The sequence below is a fragment of the Microcebus murinus genome, chromosome 18 (genome assembly GCF_040939455.1).
Source record: "Microcebus murinus isolate Inina chromosome 18, M.murinus_Inina_mat1.0, whole genome shotgun sequence".
Taxonomy (NCBI): domain Eukaryota; kingdom Metazoa; phylum Chordata; class Mammalia; order Primates; family Cheirogaleidae; genus Microcebus; species Microcebus murinus.
Genome location: NC_134121.1, coordinates 48,302,295 through 48,320,525, shown reverse-complemented (window position 1 = coordinate 48,320,525; position 18,231 = coordinate 48,302,295). Strand labels below are relative to the sequence as shown.

The window sequence follows — 18,231 nt, the reverse complement described above, 5'->3', positions numbered from 1 at the left end:
ATAGTTGAATTTGTATTTAAAAACCTTCTAGCAAAGAAAATTCCAGGCACAGATAGCTTCTGAGAAATTGTATCAAATAGGAAAGGATGAAATAATATCAATTCTATACAAAAAAAAATTCTAGGAAATTGAAGATAAGGAAATGCCCCACAATTCCCAACTTATTCTATGAGGCCAGAATTACCCTGATACTAAAACCAGTCAAAGACATTATAAGACAAGAAAACTAAAGGTCAATTTTCCATGTGAACACAGATGCAAAAAACATTTAAATTCTTAGTAAATCAAATACATTAACCATACAAAAACAGGCCACAGGCCAGATTTGCCTGCCTGCCTTTAGAGCATTGCTTCCCTACCACAATGATCCAAATCAAATAGATAATGAAAGTACTTGTATGACACACAGAAGTAATCTGATAAGGTTTTCTACTGGAGGTGACAGACTTGGATGTCAGCTACTCTGGGCTCTGTCTGCTAAAGGACTGAGGACTTATTATCCTAACATCTCCTTTCCTATACAATATTTGTTCTTCCTGGAGTTGGGAACTTTCTTTTGCTTCTTATTTTATAATATATATTTATCATCAATTCAACCCTGAGCTATTTGTCAAGTGTCTAAAACTTTTCTAAAGATAATTAATTGTATCAGGTTTCTATCAATCTCATTTTCCTGATGAAGACTCTTCTGAAGGCTTCTAACATACTCCAGTCTGGACTAGTGGCCCTCTATCCCCATCTTTTCATTGTCACCCTGAAGAACCTTTCTGCTTTACTGAATTTCCAATTTCCTATAACCCATTTCTTTCTTGTATTTGGCTGACTGTCACACTTTCATGAATCACATCCTCTACCAGATTCCTAAGGAAGTGTATATGGTAGGCAACTTATTTTTGAGAACTTACTTGTCTTTAAACATCTTAATTCCATTCTTATAATTGATTAATACTTCCAATGCATATGGAATTCAAAGACTGAAATTATTTTCCTTCAGAATTTTGAAGATGATGATTTTTCATTCAATTTCCAATGTTACCACTGAGAAGTCCAAGACAACTGATTCCTGTTACTTTTTATACAAGTTCTTTTCCTCTTTAGAAGCATGAAACACCTGTTTGGCCCCAGTGATTTGACAATGTGCCTTAGTATATGTCTATTTTCATCCACTGTACAGAGCACTCAATGAGCTTTTCAATCAGGAAACCTCATGTTTTTTAGTTAATAAAATTCTCTTGACTCATTTTGTTGATGATTTCTTCCCCATTTTCTCTGTTATTTCTTTTGAGAACTATTATTATTTGAATATTGAATTCCTGGAATGGTCCTGTTAAGTTTCTTAACACTCCCTACTTCTTTTCTATAAATTTTTATCCTTTTGCTCCACTTTTTCAGAGATTCCTTCAACATTAATCTCTAATACTTCTATGAAGCTTTTGATTTCTGCTATCAAAATTTCAATGTCTAGGAGCTTTTTAAAAAAGTCCTAATGTCACTCTTGTATAGAACCTCCTTCTTGTTTCACAGCTATATTATTTTCTTTCGTGTCTGTGAGGATAATAATAGTTCTACTATTTTCCTCTACAAAATTGACATTCTCTCCAAGTTGTTTTGTTCTGTTTATTTTAATTTCTATCTTTCATACATTAGAGGGTTTCTTCAAATATCTAGTAATCCTTGGTTAGCTGTTCATATTTAAGGGAAGACTAAAAAGCTGATTGGGAGCTTTGATACATGGAGTAATCTAGCTGGGCTGTTTATTTAAGGAATCTCTGATAACTGCATTTTTTCTTCTTCTTCTTTCATTTTACTTTTCTGTCAGATTCCCCAGAAAAGACTTTTCAACTGCCTGCATGGAATATAAGGCCTAACTGCCAGTATTCTGGAGCCTAGTAAGATAAAGATAGACGAAAGCTGGGGTCCAATCTCTATTTTTAGCATAGGACTCCTGCCCTCAACTGTGCCTGCTGTCTTGTAGTCTAGAGTAAAATAAAGAATAAATTTTGGGCTTTGCCCAACCTTACAAGTGGGGAGGTGGGCACCTGCCCAGCTGACTGGTTAGCTAGTTTTGAGGAAGAAGTCCTGGGAACTTGATGCCGCTTCATCCAACTTTCAGTGAATCCTCATTTTACCTCCATTTCCACATGCTGTCATTCTTGAGCTTTTTGAGGCCTCTGGAGGTTGTTTTGTTGATTTCCTCTGCTACTGAGTTTAGAGTTTAGTTTTCAATTATTCATATACTATCCAGTTTTTAAAATTGTGCTCACATTGTCTCTTCTCCAATCCCCTTCTCTGATCTTTCAGTGGGTTTCTGGAAGGAGGAGTAAAAGTAGAAGCATATATTTTTCCTATCTTTTACTCCTGATAATACTGTTTCTCATTAATTTCAACTCATTACAGATGGATTTTTACTTTTTATTTCTTTCAACATGGAGATATTATAAGCAAAACCTCTAAGAAGATAAGAAACATGCTTTTCCTATCAATGAACACTAATAATGATCCAATTCCTGGTAACTTCGAATTGAGATCAGATAATTGTGCTCTGGATTAGGGAAATTACTATTTTTGTTGTTTGAAGTTCAGCTTTTGTTAATAAAATTCAATTATTCTCATTGATTTAAAAATAAATTAACAATTTGACATATCTGTAACATTTAATAAAAATTAAGATGTTTAATAATTACTATAATTTTATACTAATTTGTATTAATTTTATTTTTAAGGTTTTACATATGTGATCTCATTTTCTTAATTTTTTATATTAATATACATTTACAGTAAAAACAAAAGTGAAAAAGCAAATAAATTCCTGACATATTCATAACATGCTTATTATTTAAGAATGATTAAGTACTACCGTGTTTCCTCCAAAATAAGACCTACCCATAAAATAAGCCCTAGCAGGATTTCTAAGCATTTGCGCAATCTAAGCCCTGCCCCGAAAATAAGACCTAGTGATGGACGTGGCTTCACAGCATATCTGCACAACCCATGCATTTCGTTAGGGAGCGGTAAAGAAGATGAGCAGCCCTTCTCATCTGCCCCATCGTGACAGCTACTATTCCAGAGGTGACCAGAAAGGTGCAGGCAGCCCCACCAACAAGGTCAGCTCCCCGTGTCAGGTCCCGGCCATTCTGTGCGTGCTGCAAGCTGAGGCTCTGAGGGGAAAATAACACATCCCCTGAAAAGAAGCCCTAGGGTGTCTTCTTGAGGGAAAATAAATATAAGACCCTGTCTTATTTTCGGGGAAACATAGTAGTAGTACAAGTTCAAATTTCTAAACCTAAATATATTATTCCTCTTTTTATTCTGCAACAAACAATTTTATAAAAATAGTACAGCTCTAAAATTTGGGAAGAACAAAGATGGAGAAAAGAGAGAACAAGACCATAGAGTAAATGAATATGGAGCTTTTATAGAATTAAAAACTGCACATTTATAAATCTAATCTTTATTTTGGTTGCTATTAAAGATTCTCTGAAAACCAAACTCAGTAAATAACTATCTGAAATTCTGTAATATATTCATCAGTTTGGGTTCTCAATTTTCATTATCTTAGAGGTGAATTCATTCATTCAACAATCTTTATTTAGAGGCTACTATATATCAGGTACTTATTCTTGGCACTGAGTATAATACAGCAGTGAACAAACAGACCAAAAATCTCTGCTATTATGGAACATTCATTCTAGTTCTGAACAACAAAAATAAACAGAATAAATATGAAGATAATAAGTACCATGAAGAAAAAGGAATGCAGAAGTAATGGTCATGCAATTTTAAATAAGTTAGTTAGAAAAGGTCTATCTGAAGATTTCACTGACTCAGAATGTTTTTACCTAGTTTTAAAGTTGTCACTACAAAAATTAATCAAAGCCTATCATAAAAGTTTCAAATAGAAAAAGAAAATAAGTAGAAAGATCCTAAAATAATACAGTAATTATAAACAAAAATAATTTCTTCTGAGATAGTTAGGACACAAATATTATACCGATGAAATTTAAAAAGTCAGGGTGCAATAATATTCTGACAAATGTTATTGTTTAAAATTATCTTTGAGACGTGGGAGGGGGAAGGGGGGCAGGTATATACATACATAATGAGTGAGATGTGCACCATCTGGGGGATGGTCATGCTGGAAACTCAGACTTGGGGGAGGGAGGGAAAGGGCATTTATTGAAACCTTAAAATCTGTACCCCCATAATATGCCAAAATAAAAAAAAAATAAATAAATAATCTTTGAGTTATATTCCAAAAGTGATATCTAGACATATACTGTAATGCTCCAAAATTATTTACCCCTTGATATCATCTTAAAAATAACACAAGGTCATTTGTAATTTTCTTATATCTTGAATAAATACTATATAGAACTTTTAGTATACCCTTTAAACCCTAGATAAGAAACTAGAATATCTAAACTATACCCCACAAAAACCCCAGTCCCCAAATTAAGTACTAGAAAGGAATATCTAACATCTATTTTTTAATGATAAAATTTTATAATCAATTTGATGAAAATTTACCTTGCCCAGAGCGGCTTTGACGAGAGTCTACACTTGATTGTCTTCGATCCGGTGGTTCCTCGCTCCCTCCATCTGCATAAAATTAAAAAGAACAAAAGCAAATAGATAATGACATTTATATAACATCTTCTCTGGTATCATCTACATCTTAAAACTACCATAGTTATAATCTGTTTTCATGTCTTATATTTTGGATCATTAAAATATTTGAGGATTTTTTAACATTGGTTTCCTATATAAATCAATGGTTCTTACCCTTATTCTTGTGGGAATGCTTTATACTTCCTCTTAAAGTTTAAAGAAAGTGAAGGTGTTTTTCCCCTCCCTCACACATATATACTCTACTTTGCATATAAGGAAGGAATGTTATCAACTCTGAAGTTCATTCACAGAATTCCAATTTAGAAGACCTGACTTAGCATTATCTAAATGAATTACAGCTGCTTATTTGTCCACAGTATGCCATTAAATAAACCTAGGACTGTATGTTTTATTTAAAAAATTACACTTGTATGTTTTACAATCAATAAAAATAAACCTGTAAGAGATATCAATATAAAAATCAAACAAAAAGATAAAAATCAGGCTGGGCGCGGTGGCTCACGCCTGTAAATCCTAGCTCTCTGGGAGGCCGAGGCGGGCGGATTGCTCAAGGTCAGGAGTTCAAAACCAGCCTGAGCAAGAGCGAGACCCCGTCTCTACTATAAATAGAAAGAAATTAATTGCCCAACTGATATATATATAAAAAGTTAGCCGGGCATGGTGGCACATGCCTGTAGTCCCAGCTACTCGGGAGGCTGAGGCAGAAGGATCGCTCGAGCCCAGGAGTTTGAGGTTGCTGTGAGCTAGGCTGACACCACGGCACTCACTCTAGCCTGGACAACAAAGCAAGACTCTGTCTCAAAAAAAAAAAAAAAAAAAAAAAAAAAAGATAAAAATCAAACAAGTCTTTTGAATTAATTTTACTATGATTTTTAAAATTATATGGAAACAAAGACATTTCATTATCTACATCTTTATTTAAGAAATAAGCAATAGAGTATATTTTCATACAGTTTAAGAAAAGCTACAAGTTAGAGTTTACATAAATAATTCCCTCAATTTTACTATATGCAAACAGAAAAATTACTACTCAAATTCATCAAAATAGGCACAGTAAAACAGAAATCAATAGATTGAGAAGGTAAAGTGTAAGCTAGAAAGTGAGACTAAACCAAGCTAAAGCTTTAAGATAGTGGTTTCTGTGGTTATAAATTTATTATCACTTTAGTATCACTTTAGTTAGATTAAAAATATATTAAAGCATCAATAATTTCCTTTGTTCTTTCTTTCATACAAACTATTTGTCTCATTTTTAACTTGGTAGGCAAAAGGTGTAGTAGCTGCAAGCAATTTTAACAAAGGCTATTCTTGCTGTGTCACCTATTTATGCTACTGTTTATTCTCTGTCATAGAGCTCATGTATTAACACTTACTGCTTTTTAAACACATGACCTGTTTTTAAATTCATTATTGATATAAAGTTTCTTTTTAAGCATAGCTACTATATATAAGGCCTAGCAATAACACTTACTGCTTTTTAAACACATGACCTGTTTTTAAATTCATTATTGATATAAAGTTTCTTTTTAAGCATAGCTACTATATATAAGGCCTAGCAATAACTAAACCCAGGTATATATATGTCAAGGATTCTTTATTTTTCAGAGGGCTGTTAAGCTAGCAAGTACAGCAGCATTTAGTCAATTGATTCCAAATATATTGTGATAATATAAAATAGTAAATGCATTGGCAGAAAATATTCATATCTCTGAGTACTTCGACCACAAAAATTTAATGAAACAGTCCACTAACTTAATTAGATTTATAAAATAACTTACTATACAGAAAGATACTCAAAGTGATAGGCAACCATATTTTCCCAGTGTGCAAATACATTAAAAACACAAACTCAGTTTAACTATTATTTTGGTTCTTTAGTTACACTACATGTTATTACATTTGAATAAAAATGAACTTAGACATGTTGATAAAATAAGATACCATCTGAAATACAAATGTAAGAAATTTTCCTTTGACATTATTGGGGAAAAATTAAAGCAAATATCTACCCATACATTATCATCCCTGAATGGGTAATCTGCCTCTTTTGAAATTAAAATTTAAATGATTTCCCGTTATTTAAAGGAAATGTGCATGTTTATAATCCTTCGTAACTGTACTTCAAATTCTAACTCAAGATTCTATAAATTTTATGGATTCTTTTTATAAGAACTGAACCAATTCAAATTTAATTTCTTGGCTTTTTTCCCCCAAGAAATTATGTAGGCACAAACATTTTGGTTACATGTTATGACTTTGCCACATCCCAACCATGATTCGCTCACTGCGTCCATTAGCTTTGAGTTTACCCACCCCCAACCCCCTTACCCCCAAAGAATATTACTACTGTGTGAGCACCTTAGTGTTGATTAGTCAGTGCCAGTTTGATGGCGAATACACGTGATGCCTATTCTTCCATTCTTGTGATACCTCACTTCGGAGAATGGGCTCAAACTCTATCCAGGAAAATATAAGAGGTGCTAGATCACCATTGATTTTATAATTGAGTAGTATTCCATTGTACACGTATAATAAAGACATCTGCACGCAAATGTTTATGGCAGCACAATTCACTATAGCAAGGATGTGGAAACAACCCAAGTGCCCGTCAATCCATGAGTGGATTAATTTCTTGGTTTTTAAACCCTCCAGGAATTCTTCCACCTCACTGTCTAATGAATATTCAATATATCCAAAAATCTTAATGTTCTTTTCTTTCCAATATATATTTCATAACAGAGAGAAAGATAGCCAACAATTATTATCTATTATCCTCTAGGTATTTTATATAGTTCATTAAAGCCCTATGAAGTAAAGACCTATTTCACAGATGAGGACACTGAAACTCTGGTGACGAACTGGAATCAAGTGACCACAAAACCAGTAAAGGTGAAACTGGATTTTAATCCAAGTCTATTTCACTCATTACATCTCTCTAATACTAACTTCTATGTAAATTTATTAAATATTTGTTGAGTTTAATTTGTTATTATGTTTCCATTTCATTCTCTCATCAAAACTGTGTTAAAAAGCACTGTTTAGTAATTATAGTAATTCTTTCCTTTATAGAATACAGGCTTTCTAACAAAGTGGGTTACAAAGACTTAGTCTTATAAATCCAGGCTGGGTGCCATGGCTCATGCCTGTAATCCTAGCACTCTAAGAGGCAGAGGATTGCTTGAGGTCAGGAGTTCGAGACCAGCCTGAGCAACAGTGAGATCCTGTCTACAAAAAAATAGAAAAATTAGCTGAGTGTGGTGGCGCACACCTGTAGACCCAAACTACAAGGGAGGCAGGAGGATTGCTTGAGCCCAGGACTTTGACCTATGATGAGTCCACTGTACTCCAGCCTGGATGATAGAGGAAGAATGTACCCCCACCCCAAATTATACATACATACATACATATACATATATATCCAATCTTTCTATTTATTTCCAATATAAAATCAAAAGATTTATTCTCTTCAAAAGATTTATTCTCTAATGAAAAAAATACTTTTCCCAAAAGCCAAGTTTGAGCTTTCTAGACAAAACAAGTTAGGCAATTCAAGACTACACTTCTCATTAACATCTGTGCCTGAGCTTGAGGTGACTTTTCTGCATTTTGTTAAGACCTTAAAAGAGGAATATTTTATGTATAAAGGGAAAATATGTATTCTTTTAAAATATAAATGTTGGAAAAAAGCAAAAAAAAAAAAAAAAAAAGGTGTAGAAATGTTCCAGATTTAAGGAGTCTGAAGACAATGTCAACAAATACAACACTTGATCCTAGTCTGGTATGGAGAGAAAAAATGCTATAAAAAGAACATTATTAGGGACTGGAGACACCAGCTGCCAGAGTGTCTCAGTAAGGAGGAGAAGTTTTAGATGAAAGAGAAAAAACAGACAAACACCGATTGAATGTGGGTCTGAAGGAAGGGTGTCAGAGCCTTCGGGAGACTCTCTGAGAAGAAGCTGGGGTGCAGAACAAGGAGCAAGGTATCGGCAAAGATCAAACCCCAAGAGGCTTGCAGTTCAGCAAGAAGGGTAAGTGGAGTGGTTTGTTTCTGCCTCCCTCCCATCTCTGACAGTTAGTCGGTTCCCAAGCTGTTGAAAAGATTTTCTGCCCACAAAGGGCAGACTTTCTGCCCACAGGCCCAGAGGTTGCTGCCACCAATGAGCCAGGAACTTCTTGTGGACAGGGTACTAGGCTGCCAGTCCCCCTGGGGCAGTTCCTGCACCCACAGACCCAAGCCAGGACAGCAGATGCCATATTGCTTATCCACATCCATGCGCCTCTGCCCTTCCCCCTGGGGGCTTCAACTCCTCAGGTTTCTTCCTGCTCATCCCCAGACAGACATTTCCCAACTCTGGCCCAGACTGCAGAAGCCAGAGGGTCCAGTGGGTCCCAGGTGATCTGTGTGACTCCAGAGCCTGGACATTCCAGGCTGACTGCCTCCTGGAGAGAGGGACAGACATGATCAGAGTGCTAGCATTCCTTCATACAGACTATTCCCTCCCCTTCCCGACCCAAGGCTGCCAAAAGAGAAAACTGAGCCACCAGTGGAGGCTTTCACAGAGAGTAGGGCTCAGTCCTTTCCTCTTGGGATCCTACAGCAGACTGAAGAGTGCTCAGACTATTAGGTCCCTGCTCTCTGGCCCTCCCTGGTGCTGCTTGCCTGGTGGCTCCATTAGATCAGGGCATGACCAAGGTAGAAGGACATTGATCCTGCTCGGGCACCCTATGGATGACTCACGACCAGCATGCTCCTTCCTGGAGTGGTCAGGGATTGATCTTCTTGGTCTCAGGAGGCAAGAGAGCCCACATGGGCAGATCTGGGGGGAGAGTGCAGTGTGGGTCCTAGCTGTGGTGTGCTTGTGGGGCACCCCTACCCTCACAGGAGGGCAACCCTATCAGCTCAGGTCGGGATCCTGGATGAGGAACCTCTCAGCCCAAAGCACAGTGGTGGGTAAGCTCACCTGCATGGCAGATGCAGAGGAAAGACTGTAAAGCAGAGGAGGGGCAGAGGAGTGAGGCCTACTGCTCACTGCCAGTATATGAATCTCAGACAGACCTGCCTCCAAAAGCAGACTTGCAGCCCCTCCCTAGTGGCTCTGCCCAGAAGCTGGGAGGAGACCTCTGACCCCTGCCAAAACAGCATCCTTGTCAGCTTTTATGGAGCCTGAGAGTAAGCTCACCCAACCAAGCCCTACTCAGCCACACTCCCCCATACCTGCCTCTGCTCTGGCAGAGAATAAGGACTTATCTGGAAGCTCCAGGGCCCTGCCTACCTGAAGCATGCAAGTACTTCTCCTCAGGGACTAGAGCAGGTCACAGTACCCAAAAGCAACACTGCAGTTTGTTCCTTCCAGCAAGTGCCTCCTACTGACAGGTCAATTTGCATGTCCTTTATAGAATTTACTGAATCAATTTTACAGGGTGTGTGGGGGTTCAAGGACTGGCCATTGGAGAGAGTGTCTACCCCTCCCCACAGAAAAATAGTGCTACTAGGTCAGGGCAGAAAGACCCAGCCTGGGGACTTAGCATACAAGCGTTTAGCCCCCTCTCCTGGGAAGAGTTCTCCTAGTTTGGAGAGTTTGTCCTAACCCTCCTACCAGTAACTCTCTGTGGTGGCTGGAAAAGCAACTTCTGAGCCCTGTCAAGGCTTTGGAAAGCCTTTCAAGCCTTCCACAACCTAGCTACAAACTACCTTGTTACTCACTCCCATCTCAGTGGTGGTGGAGATCAAGAAGCCCCCTGAGAGGTACAGGGTCCCTCCTAAAGCTTGGGGCACTCAAGTACTCCACTTAGGGGACCAGAGTCTACCACAGTCACAAAAGAACATCTCAGCAGCTAGCACTATCACACACACATCACCCAACGACAGAGAGAACAACGATATAGTTCATTATAGCATCTTCCAACTCAAGCAAACAGGGTGTGATTGATTCACACTCACAAGTACCACCTATCATCACTGAGAATAAGCTGGGGGACCTAACTCACTACACACTGTTGGGAAGATGTGAAGACAGCAGTCAGAGGTAACCTGAGAGGTACAACAAACCTACTAGAACAACCCACAGGAAACTCAGGACCAGCACACTACTCTCCCTGGCATGCTCAAGGATTGATCTTTGGGGACCCGAAGACAGGCCCATAAGCCAGGACTAGCACATCCAGGTCTCGACCAAGAGGCCAGATAAGAAGGAATCAGTGAAAGAACTCTGGAAACATGGAAAAACCAGAGTGAAAGGACACCCCCAAAACAAAACAATAACTTATTACCAATGCATACCAACCAAAATAAAAAGATTGAAATGACAGATGAAGAATTCTGAAAATGGATTGTAAGGAAACTCAGTGAAATACAAGAGAAAAAAGAAACCCAACACAAAGAAACCACAAAAATAATGCAGAAAATTAATGAAAAATTGACATAAGAAATAAAATAATTTAATAAATATCAAACAAACTTATGAAAATGAGAAATTCATTTAAGGAAATACAAAACACAGTGGAAAGCCTTACGAATAGGCCAGATCGCACAGAAGAAAGAATCTCAGAGTTTGACAATAACACCTACCTTTGAGTGAAACAAGTCAGTCAAAAAGATCTGAGAAACAAGAGGAAAGAACAAAACCTACAAGAAATATGGGATCATGTAAAGAAGCCTAACATAAGAATCAGAGACATCCTTCAGGGCGAAGAAGAAAATACTCAAGGGTTAGAAAACTTATTTGAGGGAATGAGGAAAATTTCCCTGCCTTTGCTAGAAATCTAGATATCCAGGTACAAGAAGCTCAGAGACTTCTCTGAGATTCATCACAAAGAGGCATTCACCACAACACAGTCATCAGACGGGCCAAAATAAACATGAAAGAGGCACTCCTACAAGCCATAAGGCAAAAGCAGCAGGTAATACACAAAGGAAAACCCATCAGCCTAACTGCAGACTTCTCAAGTGAGACCTTACAAGCCAGAAGGGACTTGGGCCCTATTCTCAGTCTTTTCAACAGAATAATGGCCAACAGAATAATGGGTTAGGGTTAGGGTTAGGGGTTAGGGTTAGAATTTTGTATCCTACAAAACTAAGTTTCTTATATGAGGAAGAAATAAAGACATTCTTAGACAAGCAAATACTGAGGGAATTTGTCAAGACCAGACTTTCCCTGCAGAAAGTACTCATAACTGTATTATAAATGAATCAGCACAACCACCAGTGTAACATCACCCAGAATATAAAGGGCAGAGCACAAATACCACAATGGCTCAAAAAGTAAAACAAAGCAATAAAATTCTACTTAACAGGATGAACAGAAATCCACCCCACATATCAATTCTTTCAATAGAGGCAAATGGCTTGAACTCCCCACTCAAGAGACATAGGCTGGCTGAATGAATAAAAATAAGAAAAAATAAAAAAAAATAAAAAAAAAATATATATATATACACACACATACACACACATACACACACACACACACACACATACATACATATACACACCAAGTATCTGTTGTCTCCAGGAAATGCAGCTAACCCATAAGGACTCATTCAGACTCAAGGTGAATGGATAGAAAACAATATTTCACGTAAATAGAAACCAAAAGAAAGCTAGTGTAGCGATTTTCATACCAGATAACACAAACTTCAAATTAGCAAAAGTAAAGAAAAAGATAATCATTATATAATGGTAAAGGGAACAATTCAACAAGAAGTCATAACAATCCTAAATACTTACACACCTAACAAAGGTGCACCTGGATTCATAAAGCAAACACTACTTGATCTAAACAAAATGATAAACAGCAGCATCATAAAAGCCAGGGACTTCAACACCTGCTGACAGATCTGATGGATCCTCCAGGCAGAAAATAAGCAAAGAAACAATGGACTTAAATAGAACTCTAGAACAAATGGGCCTAATACACATTTATATAACGCTCTACCTAAAAACCACTGAAGATACAATCTTCTCATCACCTCATGAAACATTCTCTAAGATTGATCACATCCTAGGTCACAAAACATGTCTCAACAAATTTTAAAAAACAGAAATTATACCATGTTTTTCCTCAGACCACAGTGGAATAAAATTAGAAATCAATTCCAACAGAAACACACAACTCTACATAAAGTCATGGAAATTAAACAACCTAATGCTGAACAGTTATTAGGTCAAGGAGGAAATTAGGATGGAAATCAAAAGTTCCTTCAAGCTAAATAATAAAGGGAACAGGGGACACAAGTTATCAAAATCTGTAGGATTCAGCAAAATGGTAATAAGAGGAAAATTCATAGCCATAAATGCCTGCATCCAAAAGACAGAAAAATCACAAATCAATAATCTAATGAATTGTCTCAAGGAATTGGAAAAGGAAGAGCAACCAATTCCAAACCCAGTAAAATAAAAGAAATAACTAAGATCAGAGCAGAACTAATTAAAATCGATAACCAAAGAATTATACAGAAGATTAATGAAACAAAAAGTTCATTCTTTGAAAAGCTAAACAAAATTGACAGGCCTCTCACGAGATTAACCAGAAACAGAAAAGAACCCTAATAAACTCAATAAGAAATGAAAAAGAAGATATTATAACTGATAACACAGAAATACAAAATATCATCTATTAATACAGTAAAAATTTCTATGCCCATAAACTTGAAAACGCTGAGGAAATGAACAAATTCTTAGGAACACACAACCTCCCAAGGCTCAATCAGGAAGAAATATAACTCCTGAACAGATATCAAGTAATGAAATTGAAACAGCAATTAAAAATCTCTAAAAAAAAAAGTCCCAGACCAGATGGTGTCATAGCCAAATTTTGCCAGATCTACAAAGAAGAACTGGTACCTATACTGCAGACATTATTTCATAAGATAAGAAAGAATCCTCCCCAACTCATTCTACAAAGCCAATATCACCTTGATACCAAAACCAGGAAAGGACACAACAAAAAAAGAAAACTGCAGACCAATATCCTTTATGAATATAGATGGAAAAATTCTCAATAAAATCCTACCAAACAAAATTCAACTGCACATCAAAAAATTAATCCACCACGACCAAGTGGGCTTCATCCCAGAGATGCAAGGATGGTTCAACATACGCAAGTCTATAAATGTGATTCACCACATAAATAGAAGCAAAGACAAAGACTGTATTATCCTCACAAAAGATGCAGAAAACGCATTTGACAAAATTCAGCACCCTTTTATGATAGGAGCTCTTGCCAAAGTAGGCACAGACAGAACATACTTCAATATTATAAAAAGCCATGTACGACAAACCCACAGCCAACATCATACTGAATGGGGAAAAACTGAAAGCATTCCCGCTTATAACCGGAACCAGACACGCTTGCTCACTGTCACGACTTTTGGTCAACATAGTGCTGGAAGTCCTAGTCAGAGCAATCAAACAAGAGAAGGAAATCAAAACTGGGTGATGGACACACTTATAACTTTGACTAAAACTGTATAAAAGTAATTCATGTAACCAAAACATTTGTACCCCGGTAATATTCTTAAAAAAAGACAAGTTACCAAGAGCTTCTTTTGGCAATCTACTGGCCACAACCAAAATAAAGTACCTCACCATAAATTTTGGTACCCTTTGACAACACCCTCCCTTCCCAGGTCTATACATTGCTCCTTACTGATAGATATCATTATTTAAGAAATTACATATACTAGTAAGATAACTTAGAACCTGACAGTCTGTATTAACTAAAGTCCCCATCACGCATCTGTTCCCTACTTCTGTGTGAAATGTATCTCTCATATAAACTTAGGTATATATGCTTTATATAGAATTCAAGAAAAAATTCTCCCCTCACAAGGAAAAAAAAAAAAAAGGAGAAAGCTAGCTTTTTCTAAATGTTTACAGTGTAAAAATATGGTACAGTTTCTATTTTTTAGTGAAAAGGTCAATGCTCATTACATTGACATACGAGTTACTCTTGTCAAATCAACCACTTGAAATGTAAACATTTTTAACTCACCTATGGTCTGGAACAATGTTAACCACCATATACTGTGTAAAAGCAAATGAGAATCCTGATCCACCTGCTTAATATATTTTTTAAAATATTTAAATATATTTACCTAAAATGATTTGCATTTTAAAAACATAGCCCTTGTAATAGAGATATACTAGGATAAAGAGAGACTACAGTGGTGATTTTCAATCCTGGCTGGGTGAATGAACGCACGTGGTTCTATTCCATAAAGCCCATAAACTTTATTTATGGACATGAAAATTTGAATTTCATATAATTTACATCTGTCATAAAATATTATTCTTTTTAAAATATTTTTCAACTATGTAGAAATGTAAAAATCATTCTTAGATTAGGGGACATATAAAAGTGGCCTGGATTTGGTCAGTTGGAAATAGTTTACTGAAACCTGATCTAAAGGCTGGCAGATTAGTTAGAAGGCTACTTAAAGCAATCTCTTAAAAAGGAATGACTTAAATGACTTGTAAGTAAGGGCAATGAGGATGAGAAGGTTTTGCAAAGGACATCTAATCTACTAGAGGGCCCCTGAAAGTTTAATGGCAGCATGGGCTCAAGGACCCTTTTCTTGGCTTTCTGTAGGTGATCTTTTTGGGAGTAAAATGTAAGAATTACCAAAAACCAGTCCAAAGAAATAGAAGACCTTACTGCTTAATTACATGTTACATCTCAGTCTTCTCCGTAAGCCAGAAAAGCATTTGAAAGGTAACTGAAAGTACACACTATATCATGAATGTCTTTTCTTCCCCCTAAGTGAAGCCTATGGTTCTTAAAGGGATCAAAGCTGCAATCTTAGGCTCCTTGGCTAGCTCCATGTACAATAAAGTGTACGATATAATACATATATACATTTCTATAGTAAATACAACTAAGGATATAATTTAGTCTTAATACTCTACTGCCTACACTAAGTAAAACATCATTGAAAACCACAATATAAATTACATTACAATATCATTTCTTATTTTCATGAAAAACTAATGTCTATATACCATTTCTACAGTTTGAATTTGAAACCAAACTAGAATTTTGAATATTAAAATCCATTTATAAAAATTTCTGTAAGCAACTATTTTATATAAATATTCTATGAGGGTTAGTAAGGAAATATTAGCAGCCCACCAAAAATTTCTACTGGTAACCCATTTTCTCCAAATGCAGAATGAAAACGATATGGCATGTCAAAAAATAAAGATGCAGGCAGAATAAAACACAATAGTCCTCTGTAGATGATCTACTCCTTTTACTCAATTTTTAATCATTTATAAGTTTTCATGAATAAAGCACAATGGAATCAGAGAGACATCACAACATTGCTAGAGGTAATATGAAACAATAAATATTCCTGTGGGGAAAAATACAAAAATAAGAAACTTCTTAGAATGTTTCATTTGTATTCTGCTTTTAGATTTTAAGGTTACTAGGCCATGTGTGGGAATATATACTAATATGTACATACAAACAAACACACGAAAATGATATGTGGACATAACAAAACCTGAGTTTTTGTTCCATACCTGACACTTTTAGCCAACTTTCTCTGAGCCTCAGTGTTCTTATCTCTACAACTGAGAGAGTAGAGTAACATCTTCCTCTGAAGGTTGTTGTGAGGTTCAAATTAGCAAATACATGCGACAGCACTTTGTAATGTCTAAATTGGTAATTTTCAACCAGAGGCAAACTAGGGACTTTGGGAATGTACTGAGACATTTTTTATTGTTATAACTGGGAGGGTACTACTCACATCTAATGGGCAAAGGCTAGGGATGCTGTTAAATATCCAAGAATTCACAGAAGAGCCTACCACAACAAAGAATTATTGGACACAAAATTTCAATAGTGCCAACAGCTGAGAAAATCTGCTCTACATGTTCATAATATTAATGTTCATAATAATTATAAGTATTGTAACTAAACATTAAAATTAATTTTTTATCATGAAAAAATTTTAAATATGAAGAAATACAGTGAAAAACAATGCACACTCATGTAGCAACTATCAAACTTTTTTTTTTTTTTTTTTTTTTTTGAGACAGAGTCTCGCTTGTTGCCCAGGCTAGAGTGAGTGCCGTGGCATCAGCCTAGCTCACAGCAACCTCAAACTCCTGGGCTCAAGCAATCCTGCTGCCTCAGCCTCCCGAGTAGCTGGGACTACAGGCATGCACCACCATGCCCGGCTAATTTATATATATATGTATTAGTTGGCCAATTAATTTCTTTCTATTTATAGTAGAGACGGGGTCTCGCTCTTGCTCAGGCTGGTTTCGAACTCCTGACCTTGAGCAATCCGCCCGCCTCAGCCTCCCAAAGTGCTAGGATTACAGGCGTGAGCCACCGCGCCCGGCTGCAACTATCAAACTTTAACAAATCTTTTAATTTCCCATTTTGTATCAATTTGTTTTAAAAAACTAAAACATTGGCCAGGCGTGGTGGCTCATGCCTGTAATCCTAGCACTCTGGGAGGCCGAGGCGGGAGGATTGCTCGAGGTCAGGAGTTCAAAACCAGCCTGAGTAAGAGTGAGACCCCGTCTCTACTATAAATAGAAAGAAATCAATTGGCCAACTAATATAAATACAAAAAATTAGCTGGACATGGTGGCGCATGCCTGTAGTCCCAGCTACTTGGGAGGCTGAGGCAGAAGGATCACTGGAGCCCAGGATTTTGAGGTTGCTGTGAGCTAGGCTGATGCCATGGCACTCATTCTAGCCTGGGCAACAAAGCGAGACTCCGTCTCAAAACAAAAACAAAACAAAACAAAACAAAACAAAAAACTAAAACATTATTGGTTATATAGATTTGATATTTTCTTTATGTAATTCTCCAATACAATTTCCCTTCATTCATCCCTCCCCACAGTAACCATTACCCTAAGTTAATAGATAACATCAGATCCATGTTTATACAATGTGACAACAAGTACATGCTTCCACAAATGTTTATATTACATAATACTATTCATATCATTCGGCAATTTGCCATTTTCACCTAATATTTATGTTTTGAAATGTATCTGTGTGTAAACATGTAGTTCTATATAATTCATTGCAACTCTGGAATGGCATTCTACTCAATGAATATATCATAATTCATCTCTTCTCTTACTAATGGAGATTTAGGTAGTTTTCAAATTTATAGTACTTCAAAGAGGCCTGCAGGGAACCATTTCCTGTAGCACATGTTCAATCACTTTGTTGTACATATGCTCCTTACATATACATTCAAGATCTAGAAGTGAAATTATTATACACTACAAAAGCTTTATAAGAGCAACCAAATTCTGTCAAAGATAGTTACACTAATTTTTGCTTCCATAAAAAGTGAATGTTCCCATTTCCTAACAATCTCACAGATACTTATCAGGCCTTTTCATTTTTAATAATCTAAAGAATGTAAATTGGTATCTGGTTTTTGTTTTATTTGCATTTCCCTCATTAATAATAAAGCTGACCATACATTTATTGTCTATTTAGTGCTGTGTATTCTTGTTTATATCTTCACCTATTTTTGCCACATTCTTCATCTCCGTGTTTTATGATGAGAAATTTATATGCATTTGAATTGCTGTTCCTTTATAGGTAATATGTCAGATTGTTT

General features: G+C 36.4%; 1 protein-coding gene across 11 annotated transcripts in view; it reads right to left on the bottom strand.

Annotated features, from left to right (window-relative positions):
* TANC2 (tetratricopeptide repeat, ankyrin repeat and coiled-coil containing 2) overlaps window positions 1-18,231 on the bottom strand; it is a 370,065-nt gene that overhangs the window by 249,877 nt on the left and 101,957 nt on the right. For all 11 annotated transcript variants that reach the window (XM_012747318.3, XM_012747321.3, XM_012747322.3 and 8 more), the window contains one exon: window positions 4,528-4,599. In XM_012747318.3, the coding sequence (XP_012602772.2) occupies window positions 4,528-4,599 (72 nt within the window). The remainder of the gene's footprint in view (window positions 1-4,527; window positions 4,600-18,231) is intronic.